Consider the following 17,437-nt stretch of genomic DNA (forward strand, 5'->3'; position numbering starts at 1 on the left):
CTTTGCCGTTGTACAGGCAACATCTCCACGGAGATGGCTTAGAGTTTTTTAGTGTTTAACTGTAGTTTTTATTATTCAATCAAGAGTTTGTTATTTTAAAATAGTGCTGGTATGTACTATTTACTCAGAAACAGAAAAGAGATGAAGATTTCTGTTTGTATGAGGAAAATGATTTTAGCACCGTAACTAAAATCCATGGCTGTTCCACACAGGACTGTTGAGAGCAATTAACTTCAGTTGGGGGAACAGTGTGCAGTCTCTTACTGCTTGAGGTATGACACATTCTAACAAGACGATGTAATGCTGGAAGCTGTCATTTTCCCTATGGGATCCGGTAAGCCATGTTTATTAAGATAGTAAATAAGGGCTTCACAAGGGCTTATTAAGACTGTAGACTTTTTCTGGGCTAAATCGATTCATTATTAACACATATTTAGCCTTGAGGAATCATTTAATCTGGGTATTTTGATAAGATTATATCGGCAGGCACTGTTTTAGACACCTTATTCTTTAGGGACTTTCCCTAATCATTGTCAGAGCCTCATTTTCGCGCCGGTATGGCGCACTTGTTTTTGAGAACAGCATGGCATGCAGCTGCATGTGTGTGGAGCTCTGATACATAGAAAAGTCTTTCTGAAGGCATCATTTGGTATCGTATTCCCCTTTGGGCTTGGTTGGGTCTCAGCAAAGCAGATTCCAGGGACTGTAAAGGGGTTAAATATAAAAACGGCTCCGGTTCCGTTATTTTAAGGGTTAAAGCTTCAAAATTTGGTGTGCAATACTTTTAAGGCTTTAAGATACTGTGGTGAAATTTTGGTGAATTTTGAACAATTCCTTCATACTTTTTCGCAATTGCAGTAATAAAGTGTGTTTAGTTTAAAATTTAAAGTGACAGTAACGGTTTTATTTTAAAACGTTTTTTGTGCTTTGTTATCAAGTTTATGCCTGTTTAACATGTCTGAACTACCAGATAGATTGTGTTCTGACTGTGGGGAAACCAAGGTTCCTTCTCGTTTAACTATATGTATTTTATGTCATAAAAAATTTAGTAAAAATGATGCCCAAGATGATTCCTCAAGTGAGGGGAGTAAGCATGGTACTGCATCATCCCCTCCTTCGTCTACACCAGTCTTGCCCATACAGGAGGCCCCTAGTACATCTAGTGCGCCAATACTCCTTACTATGCAACATTTAACGGCTGTAATGGATAATTCTATCAAAAACATTTTAGCCAATATGCCCACTTATCAGCGAAAGCGCGACTGCTCTGTTTTAGAAAATTCTGTAGAGCATGAGAACGCTGATGATATGGTTTCTGAAGGGCCCCTACACCAGTCTGAGGGGGCCAGGGAGGTTTTGTCTGAGGGAGAAATTTCAGATTCAGGAAAAATTTCTCAACAAGCTGAACCTGATGTGATTACTTTTAAATTTAAGTTGGAACATCTCCGCGCTCTGCTTAAAGGAGGTGTTATCCAATTTGGATGATTGTGATTATCTGGTCATTCCAGAACCACTATGTAAAATGGAAAAGTTCTTAGAGGCCCCGGGGCCCCCCGAAGCTTTTCCTATATCCAAGCGGGTGGCGTACATTGTTAATAAAGAATGGGACAGGCCCGGTATACCTTTAGTACCTCCCCCCATATTTAAAAAATTGTTTTCCTATAGTCGACCCCAGAAAGGACTTATGGCAGACAGTCCCCAAGGTCGAGGGGGCGGTTTCTACTCTACACAAGCGCACCACTATACCCATAGAAGATAGTTGTGCTTTTCAAGATCCTATGGATAAAAAATTAGAAGGTTTGCTAAAAAAGATGTTTGTTCAGCAAGGTTACCTTCTACAACCAATTGCATGCATTGTCCCTGTCACTACAGCCGCGTGTTTCTAGTTTGATGAGCTAGAAAAGGCGATTATTAGTAATTCTTCTTCTTATGAGGAGATTATGGACAGAATTCGTGCTCTTAAATTGGCTAATTCTTTCACCCTAGACGCCACCTTGCAATTGGCTAGGTTAGCGGCGAAAAATTCTGGGTTTGCTATTGTGGCGCAGAGCGCTTTGGTTAAAATCTTGGTCAGCGGATGCGTCTTCCAAGAACAAATTGCTTGACATTCCTTTCAAGGGGAAAACACTGTTTGGCCCTGACTTGAAAGAGATTATCTCTGATATCACTGGGGGCAAGGGCCACGCCCTTCCTCAGGATAGGTCTTTTCAAGACCAAAAATAAACCTAAGTTTCGTCCCTTTCGCAGAAACGGACCAGCCCCAAGGGCTACGTCCTCTAAGCAGGAAGGTAATACTTCTCAAGCCAATCCAGCCTGGAGACCTATGCAAGGCTGGAACAAAGGAAAGCAGGCCAGGAAACCTGCCACTGCTACCAAGACAGCATGAAATGCGGGCCCCCGATCCGGGACCGGATCTGGTGGGGGGCAGACTCTCTCTCTTCGCTCAGGCTTGGGCAAGAGATGTTCTGGATCCTTGGGCGCTAGAAATAGTCTCCCAAGATTATTCTCTGGAGTTCAAGGGGCTTCCTCCAAGGGGGAGGTTCCACAGGTCTCAGTTGTCTTCAGACCACATAAAAAGACAGGCATTCTTACATTGTGTAGAAGACCTGCTAAAAACGGGAGTGATTCATCCTGTTCCATTAGGAGAACAAGGGATGGGGTTCTACTCCAATCTGTTCATAGTTCCCAAAAAAGAGGGAACGTTCAGACCAATCTTAGATCTCAAGATCTTGAACAAGTTTCTCAAGGTTCCATCGTTCAAGATGGAAACCATTCGAACAATTCCTTCCTTCCAGGACGGTCAATTCATGACCACGGTGGATTTAAAGGATGCGTATCTACATATTCCTATCCACAAGGAACTTCATCGGTTCCTAAGGTTTGCATTCCTGGACAAGCATTTCCAGTTCGTGGCGTTTTCTTTCGGATTAGCCACTGCTCCTAGGATTTTCTCATAGGTACTAGGGTCCCTTCTGGCGGTGCTAAGACCAAGGGGCATTGCTGTAGTACCTTACTTGGACGACATTCTGATTCGAGCGTCGTCCCTTCTTCAAGCAAAGGCTCACATGGACATTGTCCTGGCCTTTCTCAGATCTCACGGATGGTAAGTGAACGTGGAAAAGAGTTCTCTATCTCCGTCAACAAGGGTTCCCTTCTTGGGAACTATAATAGACTCCTTAGAAATGAGGATTTTTCTGACAGAAGCCAGAAAAACAAAACTTCTAGACTCTTGTCGGATACTTCATTCCGTTCCTCTTCCTTCCATAGCGCAGTGCATGGAAGTGATAGGTTTGATGGTAGCGGCAATGGACATAGTTCCTTTTGTGCGCATTCATCTAAGACCATTACAACTGTTCATGCTCAGTCAGTGGAATGGGGACTATTCAGACTTGTCTCCGAAGATACAAGTAAATCAGAAGACCAGAGACTCACTCCGTTGGTGGCTGTCCCTGGACAACCTGTCACAAGGGATGACCTTCCGCAGACCAGAGTGGGTCATTGTCACGACCGACGCCAGTCTGATGGGCTGGGGCGCGGTCTGGGGATCCCTGAAAGCTCAGGGTCTTTGGTCTCGGGTAGAATCTCTTCTACCGATAAATATTCTGGAACTGAGAGCGATATTCAATGCTCTCAAAGCTTGGCCTCAGCTAGCGAGGGCCAAGTTCATACGGTTTCGATCAAGACGACATGACAACTGTTGCGTACATCAACCATCAGGGGGGAACTAGGAGTTCCCTAGCGATGGAAGAAGTGACCAAAATCATTCTATGGGCGGAGTCTCACTCCTGCCACCTGTCTGCTATCCACATCCCAGGAGTGGAAAGTTGGGAAGCGGTTTTTCTGAGTCGTCAGACATTGCATCCGGGGGAGTGGGAACTCCATCCGGAAATCTTTGCCCAAGTCACTCAACCGTGGGGCATTCCAGACGTGGATCTGATGGCCTCTCGTCAGAACTTCAGAGTTCCTTACTACGGGTCCAGATCCAGGGATCCCAAGGCGGCTCTAGTGGATGCACTAGTAGCACCTTGGACCTTCAAACTAGCTTATGTGTTCCCGCCGTTTCCTCTCATCCCCAGGCTGGTAGCCAGGATCAAAGGAGAGGGCGTCGGTGATCTTGATAGCTCCTGCGTGGCCACGCAGGACTTGGTATGCAGATCTGGTGAATATGTCATCGGCTCCACCATGGAAGCTACCTTTGAGACGAGACCTTCTTGTTCTAGGTCCGTTCGACCCACTCCAGCTGACTGCTTGGAGATTGAACGCTTGATCTTATCAAAGCGAGGGTTCTCAGATTCTGTTATTGATACTCTTGTTCAGGCCTGAAAGCCTGTAACCAGAAAAATTTACCACATATTTTGGGAAAAATATATCTGTTGGTGTGAATCTACAGGATTCCCTTGGGACAAGGTTAAGATTCCTAAGAGTCTATCCTTCCTTCGAGAAGGATTGGAAAAAGGATTATCTGCAAGTTCCTTGATGGGACAGATTTCTGCCTTGTCTGTGTTACTTCACAAAAAGCTGGCAGCTGTGCCAGATGTTCTAGCCTTTGTTCAGGCTCTGGTTAGAATCAAACCTTTGACTCCTCCTTGGAGTCTCAACCTAGTTCTTTCAGTTCTTCAGGGGGTTCCGTTTGAACCCTTACATTCCGTTGATATTAAGTTATTATCTTGGAAAGTTTTGTTTTTGGTTGCAATTTCTTCTGCTAGAAGAGTTTCAGAATTATCTGCTCTGCAGTGTTCTTCTCCTTATCTGGGGTTCCATGCAGATAAGGTGGTTTTGCGTACTAAACCTGGTTTTCTTCCAAAAGTTGTTTCTAACAAAAACATTAACCAGGAGATAGTTGTGCCTTCTTTGTGTCCTAATCCAGTTTCAAAGATGGAACGTTTGTTGCACAACTTGGATGTAGTTCGTGCTCTCAAATTTTACTTAGCAGCTACTAAGGATTTCAGACAAACTTCGTCTTTGTTTGTTGTTTATTCTGGTAAACGGAGAGGTTAAAGAGCAAATTCTACCTCTCTCTCCTTCTGGATTAAAAGCATTATCCGATTGGCTTATGAGACTGCCGGACGGCAGCCTCCTGAAAGAATCACAGCTCACTCCACTAGGGCTGTGGCTTCCACATGGGCCTTCAAGAACGAGGCTTCTGTTGATCAGATATGTTAGGCAGCGACTTGGTCTTCACTGCACACTTTTACTAAATTTTACAAATTTGATACTTTTGCTTCTTCTGAGGCTATTTTTGGGAGAAAGGTTTTGCAAGCCGTGGTGCCTTCCATTTAGGTGACCTGATTTGCTCCCTCCCTTCATCCGTGTCCTAAAGCTTTGGTATTGGTTCCCACAAGTAAGGATGACGCCGTGGACCGGACACACCTATGTTGGAGAAAACAGAATTTATGTTTACCTGATAAATTACTTTCTCCAACGGTGTGTCCGGTCCACGGCCCGCCCTGGTTTTTTTAATCAGGTCTGATGATTTATTTTCTTTAACTACAGTCACCACGGTAACATATGGTTTCTCCTATGCAAATATTCCTCCTTAACGTCGGTCGAATGACTGGGGTAGGCGGAGCCTAGGAGGGATCATGTGACCAGCTTTGCTGGGCTCTTTGCCATTTCCTGTTGGGGAAGAGAATATCCCACAAGTAAGGATGACGCCGTGGACCGGACACACCGTTGGAGAAAGTAATTTATCAGGTAAACATAAATTCTGTTTTTCGTCCCTTTCGCAGAAACGGACCAGCCCCAAGTGCTACGTCCTCTAAGCAAGAGGGTAATACTTCTCAAGCCAAGCCAGCCTGGAGGCCAATGCAAGGCTGGAACAAAGGTAAGCAGGCCAAGAAACCTGCCACTGCTACCAAGACAGCATGAGATGTTGGCCCCCGATCCGGGACCGGATCTGGTGGGGGGCAGACTCTCTCTCTTCGCTCAGGCTTGGGCAAGAGATGTTCTGGATCCTTGGGCGCTAGAAATAGTCTCCCAAGGTTATCTTCTGGAATTCGAGGGGCTTCCCCCAAGGGGGAGGTTCCACAGGTCTCAATTGTCTTCAAACCACATAAAAAAACAGGCTTTCTTACATTGTGTAGAAGACCTGTTAAAAATGGGAGTGATTCATCCTGTTCCATTAGGAGAACAAGGGATGGGGTTCTACTCCAATCTGTTCGTAGTTCCCAAAAAAGAGGGAACATTCAGAATCCAGGAAGGTCAATTCATGACCACGGTGGATTTAAAGGATGCGTATCTACATATTCCTATCCACAAGGAACATCATCGGTTCCTAAGGTTCGCATTTCTGGACAAGCATTACCAGTTTGTGGCACTTCCGTTCGGATTAGCCACTGCTCCAAGAATTTTCACAAAGGTACTAGGGTCCCTTCTAGCGGTGCTAAGACCAAGGGGCATTGCAGTAGTACCTTACTTGGACGACATACTGATTCAAGCGTCGTCCCTTCCACAAGCAAAGGCTCACACGGACATTGTCCTGGCCTTTCTCAGATCTCACGGGTGGAAAGTGAACGTAGAAAAAAGTTCTCTATCTCCGTCAACAAGGGTTCCCTTCTTGGGAACAATAATAGACTCCTTAGAAATGAGGATTTTTCTGACAGAGGCCAGAAAATCAAAACTTCTAAACTCTTGTCAAATACTTCATTCTGTTCCTCTTCCTTCCATAGCGCAGTGCATGGAAGTAATAGGTTTGATGGTAGCGGCAATGGACATAGTTCCTTTTGCGCGAATTCATCTAAGACCATTACAACTGTGCATGCTCAGTCAGTGGAATGGGGATTATACAGACTTGTCTCCGACGATACAAGTAGATCAGAGGACCAGAGATTCACTCCGTTGGTGGCTGTCCCTGGACAACCTGTCACAGGGGATGAGCTTCCGCAGACCAGAGTGGGTCATTGTCACGACCGACGCCAGTCTGGTGGGCTGGGGCGCGGTCTGGGGACCCCTGAAAGCTCAGGGTCTTTGGTCTCGGGAAGAATCTCTTCTCCCGATAAATATTCTGGAACTGAGAGCGATATTCAATGCTCTCAAGGCTTGGCCTCAGCTAGCAAAGGCCAAATTCATACGGTTTCAATCAGACAACATGACGACTGTTGCGTACATCAACCATCAGGGGGGAACAAGGAGTTCCCTGGCGATGGAAGAAGTGACCAAAATCATTTAATGGGCGGAGACTCACTCCTGCCACTTGTCTGCAATCCACATCCCAGGAGTGGAAAATTGGGAAGCGGATTTTCTGAGTCGTCAGACATTTCATCCGGGGGAGTGGGAACTCCATCCGGAAATCTTTGCCCAAATTACTCAATTGTGGGGCATTCCAGACATGGATCTGATGGCCTCTCGTCAGAACTTCAAGGTTCCTTGCTACGGGTCCAGATCCAGGGATCCCAAGGCGACTCTAGTAGATGCACTAGTAGCACCTTGGACCTTCAAACTAGCTTATGTATTCCCGCCGTTTCCTCTCATCCCCAGGCTGGTAGCCAGGATCAATCAGGAGAGGGCATCGGTGATCTTGATAGCTCCTGCGTGGCCACGCAGCACTTGGTATGCAGACCTGGTGAATATGTCATCGGCTCCACCATGGAAGCTACCTTTGAGACGAGACCTTCTTGTTCAAGTTCCGTTCGAACACCCGAATCTGGTCTCACTCCAACTGACTGCTTGGAGATTGAACGCTTGATCTTATCAAAGCGAGGGTTCTCAGATTCTGTCATTGATACTCTTGTTCAGGCCAGAAAGCCTGTAACTAGAAAAATCTACCACAAAATATGGAAAAAATATATCTGTTGGTGTGAATCTAAAGGATCCCCTTGGGACAAGATAAAAATTCCTAAGATTCTATCCTTTCTTCAAGAAGGTTTGGAGAAAGGATTATCTGCAAGTTCTTTGAAGGGACAGATTTCTGCCTTGTCTGTGTTACTTCACAAAAAGCTGGCAGCTGTGCCAGATGTTCAAGCCTTTGTTCAGGCTCTGGTTAGAATCAAGCCTGTTTACAAACCTTTGACTCCTCCTTGGAGTCTCAATTTAGTTCTTTCTGTTCTTCAGGGGGTTCCGTTTGAACCCTTACATTCCGTTGATATTAAGTTATTATCTTGGAAAGTTTTGTTTTTGGTTGCAATTTCTTCTGCTAGAAGAGTTTCAGAGTTATCTGCTCTGCAGTGTTCTCCTCCTTATCTGGTGTTCCATGCAGATAAGGTGGTTTTGCGTACTAAACCTGGGTTTCTTCCGAAAGTTGTTTCTAACAAAAACATTAACCAGGAGATAGTCGTGCCTTCTTTGTGTCCGAATCCAGTTTCAAAGAAGGAACGTTTGTTGCACAATTTGGATGTAGTTCGTGCTCTAAAATTCTATTTAGATGCTACAAAGGATTTTAGACAAACATCTTCCTTGTTTGTTGTTTATTCTGGTAAAAGGAGAGGTCAAAAAGCAACTTCTACCTCTCTCTCTTTTTGGCTTAAAAGCATCATCAGATTGGCTTACGAGACTGCCGGACGGCAGCCTCCTGAAAGAATCACAGCTCATTCCACTAGGGCTGTGGCTTCCACATGGGCCTTCAAGAACGAGGCTTCTGTTGATCAGATATGTAAGGCAGCGACTTGGTCTTCACTGCACACTTTTACTAAATTTTACAAATTTGATACTTTTGCTTCTTCTGAGGCTATTTTTGGGAGAAAGGTTTTGCAAGCCGTGGTGCCTTCCATCTAGGTGACCTGATTTGCTCCCTCCCTTCATCCGTGTCCTAAAGCTTTGGTATTGGTTCCCACAAGTAAGGATGACGCCGTGGACCGGACACACCTATGTTGGAGAAAACAGAATTTATGTTTACCTGATAAATTACTTTCTCCAACGGTGTGTCCGGTCCACGGCCCGCCCTGGTTTTTTAATCGGGTCTGATAATTTATTTTCTTTAACTACAGTCACCACGGTATCATATGATTTCTCCTATGCAAATATTCCTCCTTTACGTCGGTCGAATGACTGGGGAAGGCGGAGCCTAGGAGGGATCATGTGACCAGCTTTGCTGGGCTCTTTGCCATTTCCTGTTGGGGAAGAGAATATCCCACAAGTAAGGATGACGCCGTGGACCGGACACACCGTTGGAGAAAGTAATTTATCAGGTAAACATAAATTCTGTTTTTAGAATGTTGTACAAACATTTTGAAATTTGAAACAAACTTGTTTTAAAATTAGTTTCATTTTTCAAATGTTTCAAAACATCTGCCCATCCCTAACCAGTGGGTTGCGTAAAAAAAAAGTTTTTGCAGTGTATTAAAATGCCATTGCATAACTTCAAATTAATATCCCACTCACATGTGAGATTTAAAAAGATCAGCATATTATGACTGAGTTGATATGATCTTTACATTTTAACACCAGCAGACATTTCCCAGGTTAGTATCAATACATTTAAAGTAGACTGCATTGAGGAATGCTAATGTTTTAAAAATCCATTAAAAATTATAGGAACAGTAAAGTCAAAGTAAACTTTCAGGATACAGATAGCGTGTAATTTTTAATATAACCTTCCAATTTACTTGTTACCAATTTCTCCAACATAGGTGTGTCCGGTCCACGGCGTCATCCTTACTTGTGGGATATTCTCTTCCCCAACAGGAAATGGCAAAGAGCCCAGCAAAGCTGGTCATATGATCCCTCCTAGGCTCCGCCTACCCCAGTCATTCTCTTTGCCGTTGCACAGGCAACATCTCCACGGAGATGGCCAAGAGTTTTTTGGTGTTTAAATGTAGTTTTCTTCAATCAAGTGTTTGTTATTTTAAAATAGTGCTGGTATGTACTATTTACTCTGAAACAGAAAAGAGAAGAAGATTTCTGTTTGTGAGAGGAAGATGATTTTAGCAGACGTTACTAAAATCGATTGCTGTTTCCTCACAGGACTGTTGAGATGAAGTAACTTCAGTTGGGGGAAGCAGTTGGCAGACTGTTGTTAACACGACTTGTTAATGCTGGAAGGCTGTCATTTTCCCTATGGGGACCGGTAAGCCATTTTCTTAGATTAAGTATAAGAATAAAGGCTTTATAAGGGCTTAATAAACTGGTAGACTTTTTTCTGGGCTAAAACGATTACTTGCTAAGCATATTTGACAGATTATAGCGCTTTATAGTTATTATAATCTTGGGGATTGTTGTTAAAAAACGGCAGGCACTGTATGGACACCTTTTTCAGATGGGGGCCTTCTCTAGTCATAGGCAGAGCCTCATTTTCGCGCCACTAATGCGCAGTTGTTTTTGGAAGGCAAGGCATGCAGATGCATGTGTGAGGAGCTAGGATCCACTGAAAAAGCTTATAGAAGGCGTCATTTGGTATCTTATTCCCCTCTGGGCTTGGTTGGGTCTCAGCAAAGCAGATTCCTGGGACTGTATAGGGGTTAAATGTAAAAACGGCTCCGGTTCCGTTATTTTAAGGGTTAAAGCTTCCAAATTTGGGGTGCAATACTTTTAAGGCTTTATGACACTGTGGTGAAATTTTGGTGAATTTTGAACACTTGCTTCATACTTTTTCGCATTTTCTGTAATAAAGTGTGTTCTGTTTAAAATTTAAAGTGACAGTAACGGTTTTATTTTAAAACGTTTTTTGTGCTTTGTTGACAAGTTTTAAGCCTGTTTAACATGTCTGAACCATCAGATAAACGATGTTCTATATGTATGAATGCCAATGTGTCTCCCCATTTAAATATATGTGATAATTGTGACATGGTGTCCAAACAAAGTAGGGACAATGATGCCACAGATAATAATAGTGCCCAAGATGATTCTTCAGATGAGGGGAGTAAGCATGGTACTGCATCACCCCCTTCTGTGTCTACACCAGTTTTGCCCGCACAAGAGGCCCCTAGTACATCTAGTGCGCCAATACTTATTACTATGCAACAATTAACGGCTGTTATGGATAATTCTATTAAAAATATTTTATCTAAAATGCCTACTTCTCAAAGAAAGCGCAATTGCTCTGTTTTAAACACTGAAGAGCAAGAGGACGCTGATGATAACGCTTCTGACATACCCTCACACCAATCTGAAGGGGCCAGGAGGGAGGTTTTGTCTGAGGGAGAAATTTCAGATTCAGGGAAAATTTCTCAACAAGCTGAACCTGATGTTGTAACATTTAAATTTAAATTAGAACATCAAGTTCCTAGAGGTTCCGGTGCCCCCCAATGTTTTTCCTATACCCAAGCGGGTGGCGGACATAGTAAACAAGGAATGGGAAAGGCCCGGCATACCTTTTGTGCCTCCCCCTATATTTAAGAAATTATTTCCTATAGTCGACCCCAGAAAGGACTTATGGCAGACAGTCCCTAAGGTCGAGGGGGCGGTCTCTACTCTAAACAAACGCACTACTATTCCCATAGAAGATAGTTGTGCTTTTAAAGATCCTATGGATAAAAAATTAGAGGGTTTGCTTAAAAGAATGTTTGTTCAGCAAGGTTACCTTCTTCAACCAATTTCATGCATTGTTCCTGTCACTACGGCAGCGTGTTTCTGGTTTGAAGAACTAGAAAAGTCGCTCGTTAAGGAATCTTCGTATGAGGAGATTATGGACAGAGTTCATGCACTTAAATTGGCTAACTCTTTTATTCTAGATGCCGCTTTGCAATTAGCGAGATTAGCGGCGAAAAATTCAGGGTTTGCTATCGTGGCGCGCAGAGCGCTCTGGCTAAAGTCTTGGTCAGCGGATGTGTCTTCCAAGACAAAATTGCTTAACATCCCTTTCAAGGGCAAAACACTGTTTGGTCCTGATTTGAAAGAGATTATTTCAGACATCACCGGAGGAAAGGGCCACGCCCTTCCTCAGGATAGGTCTTTTAAGGCTAGAAATAAGCCTAATTTTCGTCCCTTTCGCAGAAACGGACCAGCCTCTACTTCTACATCCTCTAAGCAAGAGGGTAATACTTCTCAACCCAAACCAGCCTGGAGACCGATGCAAGGCTGGAACAAGGGTAAGCAGGCCAAGAAGCCCGCCACTGCTACCAAAACAGCATGAAGGGATGGCCCCCGATCCGGGACCGGATCTGGTGGGGGGCAGACTTTCTCTCTTTGCTCAGGCCTGGGCAAGAGATGTTCAGGATCCTTGGGCACTAGAAATAGTTTCTCAAGGTTATCTCCTGGAATTCAAGGAACTACCCCCAAGGGGAAGGTTCCACAGGTCTCAATTATCTTCAAACCAAATAAAAAGACAGGCATTCTTATATTGTGTAGAAGACCTGTTAAGGATGGGAGTAATTCATCCAGTTCCAATAAGAGAACAAGGGATGGGGTTTTACTCCAACCTGTTCATAGTTCCCAAAAAAGAGGGAACGTTCAGACCAATTCTAGATCTCAAGATCCTAAACAAATTTCTCAGGGTTCCATCATTCAAAATGGAAACCATTCGAACGATCCTTCCTACCATCCAGGAAGGTCAATTTATGACCACGGTGGATTTAAAGGATGCGTACCTCCATATTCCTATCCACAAGGAACATCATCAGTTCCTAAGATTCGCTTTTCTGGACAAGCATTACCAGTTTGTGGCACTTCCTTTCGGATTAGCCACTGCTCCGAGAATTTTCACAAAGGTACTAGGGTCCCTTCTAGCGGTTCTAAGACCAAGGGGCATTGCAGTAGTACCGTACTTGGACGACATCCTGATTCAAGCGTCGCCTCTGTCAAAAGCAAAGGCTCATACGGACATCGTCCTAGCCTTTCTCAGATCTCACGGATGGAAAGTAAACATAGAAAAAAGCTCTCTTTCCCCGTCGACAAGAGTTCCCTTCTTGGGAACAATAATAGACTCCTTAGAAATGAGAATTTTTCTGACAGAGGTCAGAAAATCAAAACTTCTAAGCTCTTGTCAAGTTCTTCATTCTGTTCTTCGTCCTTCCATAGCGCAGTGCATGGAAGTAATAGGATTGATGGTTGCAGCAATGGACATAGTTCCTTTTGCACGAATTCATCTAAGACCATTACAACTGTGCATGCTCAGACAGTGGAATGGGGATTATACTGACTTGTCTCCGACGATTCAAGTAGATCAAAGGACCAGAGATTCACTCCGTTGGTGGCTGACCCCGGACAATCTGTCACAGGGAATGAGCTTCCGCAGACCAGAGTGGGTCATTGTCACGACCGACGCCAGTCTGGTGGGCTGGGGCGCGGTCTGGGAACCCCTGAAAGCTCAGGGTCTATGGTCTCGGGAAGAATCTCTTCTCCCGATAAACATTCTGGAACTAAGAGCGATATTCAATGCTCTCAAAGCTTAGCCTCATCTAGCAAAGGCCAAATTCATAAGGTTTCAATCAGACAACATGACGACAGTTGCATATATCAACCATCAGGGGGGAACAAGGAGTTCCCTGGCGATGGAGGAAGTGACCAAGATAATTCAATGGGCGGAGGATCACTCCTGCCACTTGTCTGCAATCCACATCCCAGGGGTGGAAAATTGGGAAGCTGATTTTCTGAGTCGTCAGACATTCCATACGGGGGAGTGGGAACTCCACCCGGAAATCTTTGCCCAAATAACTCAATTATGGGGCATTCCAGACATGGATCTGATGGCGTCTCGTCAGAACTTCAAGGTTCCTTGTTACGGGTCCAGATCCAGGGATCCCAAGGCGACTCTAGTAGATGCACTAGTAGCACCTTGGACCTTCAACCTAGCTTATGTTTTCCCACCGTTTCCTCTCATTCCCAGGCTGGTAGCCAGGATCAACCAGGAGAGGGTTTCGGTAATCTTGATAGCTCCTGCGTGGCCACGCAGGACTTGGTATGCAGACCTGGTGAATATGTCATCGGCTCCACCATGGAAGCTACCTTTGAGACAGGACCTTCTTGTTAAAGGTCCATTCGAACATCCGAATCTGGTTTCTCTCCAACTGACTGCTTGGAGATTGAACGCTTGATTTTATCAAAGCGTGGGTTTTCAGATTCTGTAATAGATACTCTGATTCAGGCTAGAAAGCCTGTAACTAGAAAAATTTACCATAAGATATGGAAAAAATATATCTATTGGTGTGAATCTAAAGGATTCCCATGGAACAAGATAAAAATTCCTAGGATTTTATCCTTTCTACAAGAGGGTTTGGAGAAGGGATTATCTGCAAGTTCTCTGAAGGGACAGATTTCTGCGTTATCTGTTTTACTTCACAAAAGGCTGGCAGCTGTGCCAGACATTCAAGCGTTTGTTCAGGCTCTGGTTAGAATCAAGCCTGTTTACAGACCTTTGACTCCTCCCTGGAGTCTTAATCTAGTCCTTCAGTTCTTCAAGGGGTTCCGTTTGAACCCTTACATTCCGTAGATATTAAGTTATTATCTTGGAAAGTTCTGTTTTTGGTTGCAATTTCTTCTGCTAGAAGAGTTTCTGAGTTATCTGCTCTGCAGTGTTCTCCGCCCTATCTGGTGTTCCATGCAGATAAGGTGGTTTTGCGTACTAAGCCTGGTTTTCTTCCGAAAGTTGTTTCCAACAAGAATATTAACCAGGAGATAGTTGTACCTTCTTTGTGCCCGAATCCAGTTTCAAAGAAGGAACGTTTGTTACACAATTTGGACGTAGTCCGTGCTCTAAAATTCTATTTAGAGGCCACTAAAAATTTCAGACAAACTTCTTCTTTGTTTGTTGTTTATTCTGGTAAAAGGAGAGGTCAAAAAGCAACTTCTACCTCTCTTTCTTTTTGGCTTAAAAGCATTATCCGTTTGGCATATGAGACTGCCGGACGGCAGCCTCCTGAAAGAATCACAGCTCACTCCACTAGGGCTGTGGCTTCCACATGGGCCTTAAAGAACGAGGCTTCTGTTGACCAGATATGTAAGGCAGCGACTTGGTCTTCACTGCACACTTTTGCCAAATTTTACAAATTTGATACTTTTGCTTCTTCAGAGGCTATTTTTGGGAGAAAGGTTTTGCAAGCCGTGGTGCCTTCCATTTAGGTGACCTGATTTGCTCCCTCCCTTCATCCGTGTCCTAAAGCTTTGGTATTGGTTCCCACAAGTAAGGATGACGCCGTGGACCGGACACACCTATGTTGGAGAAAACAGAATTTATGCTTACCTGATAAATTACTTTCTCCAACGGTGTGTCCGGTCCACGGCCCGCCCTGGTTTTTTTTTTTTTTTTTTAATCAGGTCTGATGAATTATTTTCTCTAACTACAGTCACCACGGTATCATATGGTTTCTCCTATGCATATTTCCTCCTGTACGTCGGTCGAATGACTGGGGTAGGCGGAGCCTAGGAGGGATTATATGACCAGCTTTGCTGGGCTCTTTGCCATTTCCTGTTGGGGAAGAGAATATCCCACAAGTAAGGATGACGCCGTGGACCGGACACACCGTTGGAGAAAGTAATTTATCAGGTAAGCATAAATTCTGTTTTTGCTTTGTTTTCTTGTTGTCCTATGTTGAAAAGCATTTCTAGGCAGACTTGAGCAGATATTCACTACTGTGAGCTAGCTGATTGGTGGCTGCACATATATACCACCTGTTATTGGCTCACATGGTGTCTTCAGCTAGCTCCCAGTAGTGCACTGCTGCTCCTTAAATAAAGGACACCAAGAGAATGGAACATGTTTGATAATATAAAAAAACTAAAAAGTTGTTTAAAACATGCGCTCTCTCTGAATCATAAAATAATCATGTCCCTTTAAAGGAAAGGAGGAGAAAGTAAATGTGCAAGCGAACGTGTAAGAAAGCAAACCATTTTGACCAGAATAAAGCACAATATTAAATAATATATTGTCTGTTGTATGTATTTGGTTTGTAAAATAGATCTTAAAATCTATATCTTATTCTCTTACTTATCACATATAATGAACAGTGCTCCAAATCTGCATCATAGTGTGTGTGTGTGTGTAGTTATTGAAAATAGAACAGAAATGTAGGTCTTTAAAATAAAAAACTTATTCTTGGCTAATGGTGCTCAAAAAAAAAAAAAAAAAATGAATATGTAAAAAAAAATGTATTTTTTTTTTTTTTTTTTATATTTTTTTTAGGGGATTCCAGCTTCGATTTAGGAGATGCTCTTGGACCTGATGGTAAAAAAAAATTGCATTGAGTTTTCCACCATTAGAGTAAAACTTAGATACTGTTTATCTGAATGCTGAAAAAACATAATTATGGTTTACCAATAGGGTGTAATATGATAGAATTGGCCTTAGAACTGCAGATGGATAAAAGGATACAGCTACACTGTCTACCCATGTTACTGTTTCTTAGGGAAGCCTTATGCATATTCCAGGCACTTTTAAATTATTTTACTTCCTTGTGTTTACCGCCTCCTATTTGAAGCTTATGTCGTGAAATCACCACCCTCTTTGGGGGGGGGGGGAGGACTGCTTCCTGTCTTGCCATCCCCTTTTAAAAACCATTCCCTTGCATGCCCAAGCTCTCTGACTATGTAAAACCCCCCATAATTAATCACCCAGTGTGAAGCCATGACTCTTTAGTAGTCCTGATTTCCAAAATGTTAGGAAGTATGCAAGTGCCCAAAAACCAGAGCAGGGTTTAATTTTAAACTTTTTAGTATGTTTCCAAAATAATAATAATTTTCTGTGTTAATATTTTCTTATTTCTGGTTTTCAATAGATTCCCCCAAACCAACTCCTAAACCTCAGCCCGGCGGTGGTGGTGGTGACGGTAAGATATAATACAAATGCATAATCTGTTGTAATCTTCTATTGTGCAACTTTATGTAAAGGGAAAACTACAAAATATACTTTATTTACAGATTTGCTAATTTTCGTAGTGCTTTTATAGTATATTTTTATTTTTCATACAGGTGGGGAGTTTGTGATCCATACTCCTGGCAATTACTTTTCTTTCATGTAATTGGCAAGAGTCCATGAGCTAGTGACGTATGGGATATACAATCCTACCAGGAGGGGCAAAGTTTCCCAAACCTCAAAATGCCTATAAATACACCCCTCACCACACCCACAATTCAGTTTTACAAACTTTGCCTCCTATGGAGGTGGTGAAGTAAGTTTGTGCTAAGATTTCTACGTTGACATGCGCTTCTCAGCATTTTGAAGCCTGATTCCTCTCAGAGTACAGCGAATGTCAGAGGGACGTAGAGAGTATTGCCTATTGAATGCAGTGATTTTCCTAACGGGGGTCTATTTCATAGGTTCTCTGTTATAGGTCGTAGAGATTCATCTCCTACCTCCCTTTTCAGATCGGCGATATACTCTCATATACCATTACCTCTACTGATAACTGTTTCAGTACTGGTTTGGCTATCTGCTATATGTGGATGGGTGTCTCTTTGTTAAGTATGTTTTTATTACTTAAGACACCCCAGCTATGGTTTGGCACTTTATTCATTTATATAAAGTTCTAAATATATGTATTGTACTTATATTTGCCATGAGTCAGGTTCATGTATTTCCTTTTTGCAGACTGTCAGTTTCATATTTGGGGAAAGTTAATATTAAGAAATATTT

The 17,437-nt window shown here is 43.2% G+C and overlaps 1 protein-coding gene across 1 annotated transcript in view; it reads left to right on the plus strand.

The window, feature by feature from the left end:
- LOC128653249 (CD99 antigen) overlaps positions 1-17,437 on the plus strand; it is a 200,299-nt gene that overhangs the window by 113,518 nt on the left and 69,344 nt on the right. The window contains exons 5-6 of the mRNA XM_053706437.1: positions 15,989-16,030; positions 16,581-16,631. Of these exons, the coding sequence (XP_053562412.1) occupies positions 15,989-16,030; positions 16,581-16,631 (93 nt within the window). The remainder of the gene's footprint in view (positions 1-15,988; positions 16,031-16,580; positions 16,632-17,437) is intronic.

The sequence above is a fragment of the Bombina bombina genome, chromosome 3, assembly GCF_027579735.1.
Source record: "Bombina bombina isolate aBomBom1 chromosome 3, aBomBom1.pri, whole genome shotgun sequence".
Taxonomy (NCBI): Eukaryota; Metazoa; Chordata; class Amphibia; order Anura; family Bombinatoridae; genus Bombina; species Bombina bombina.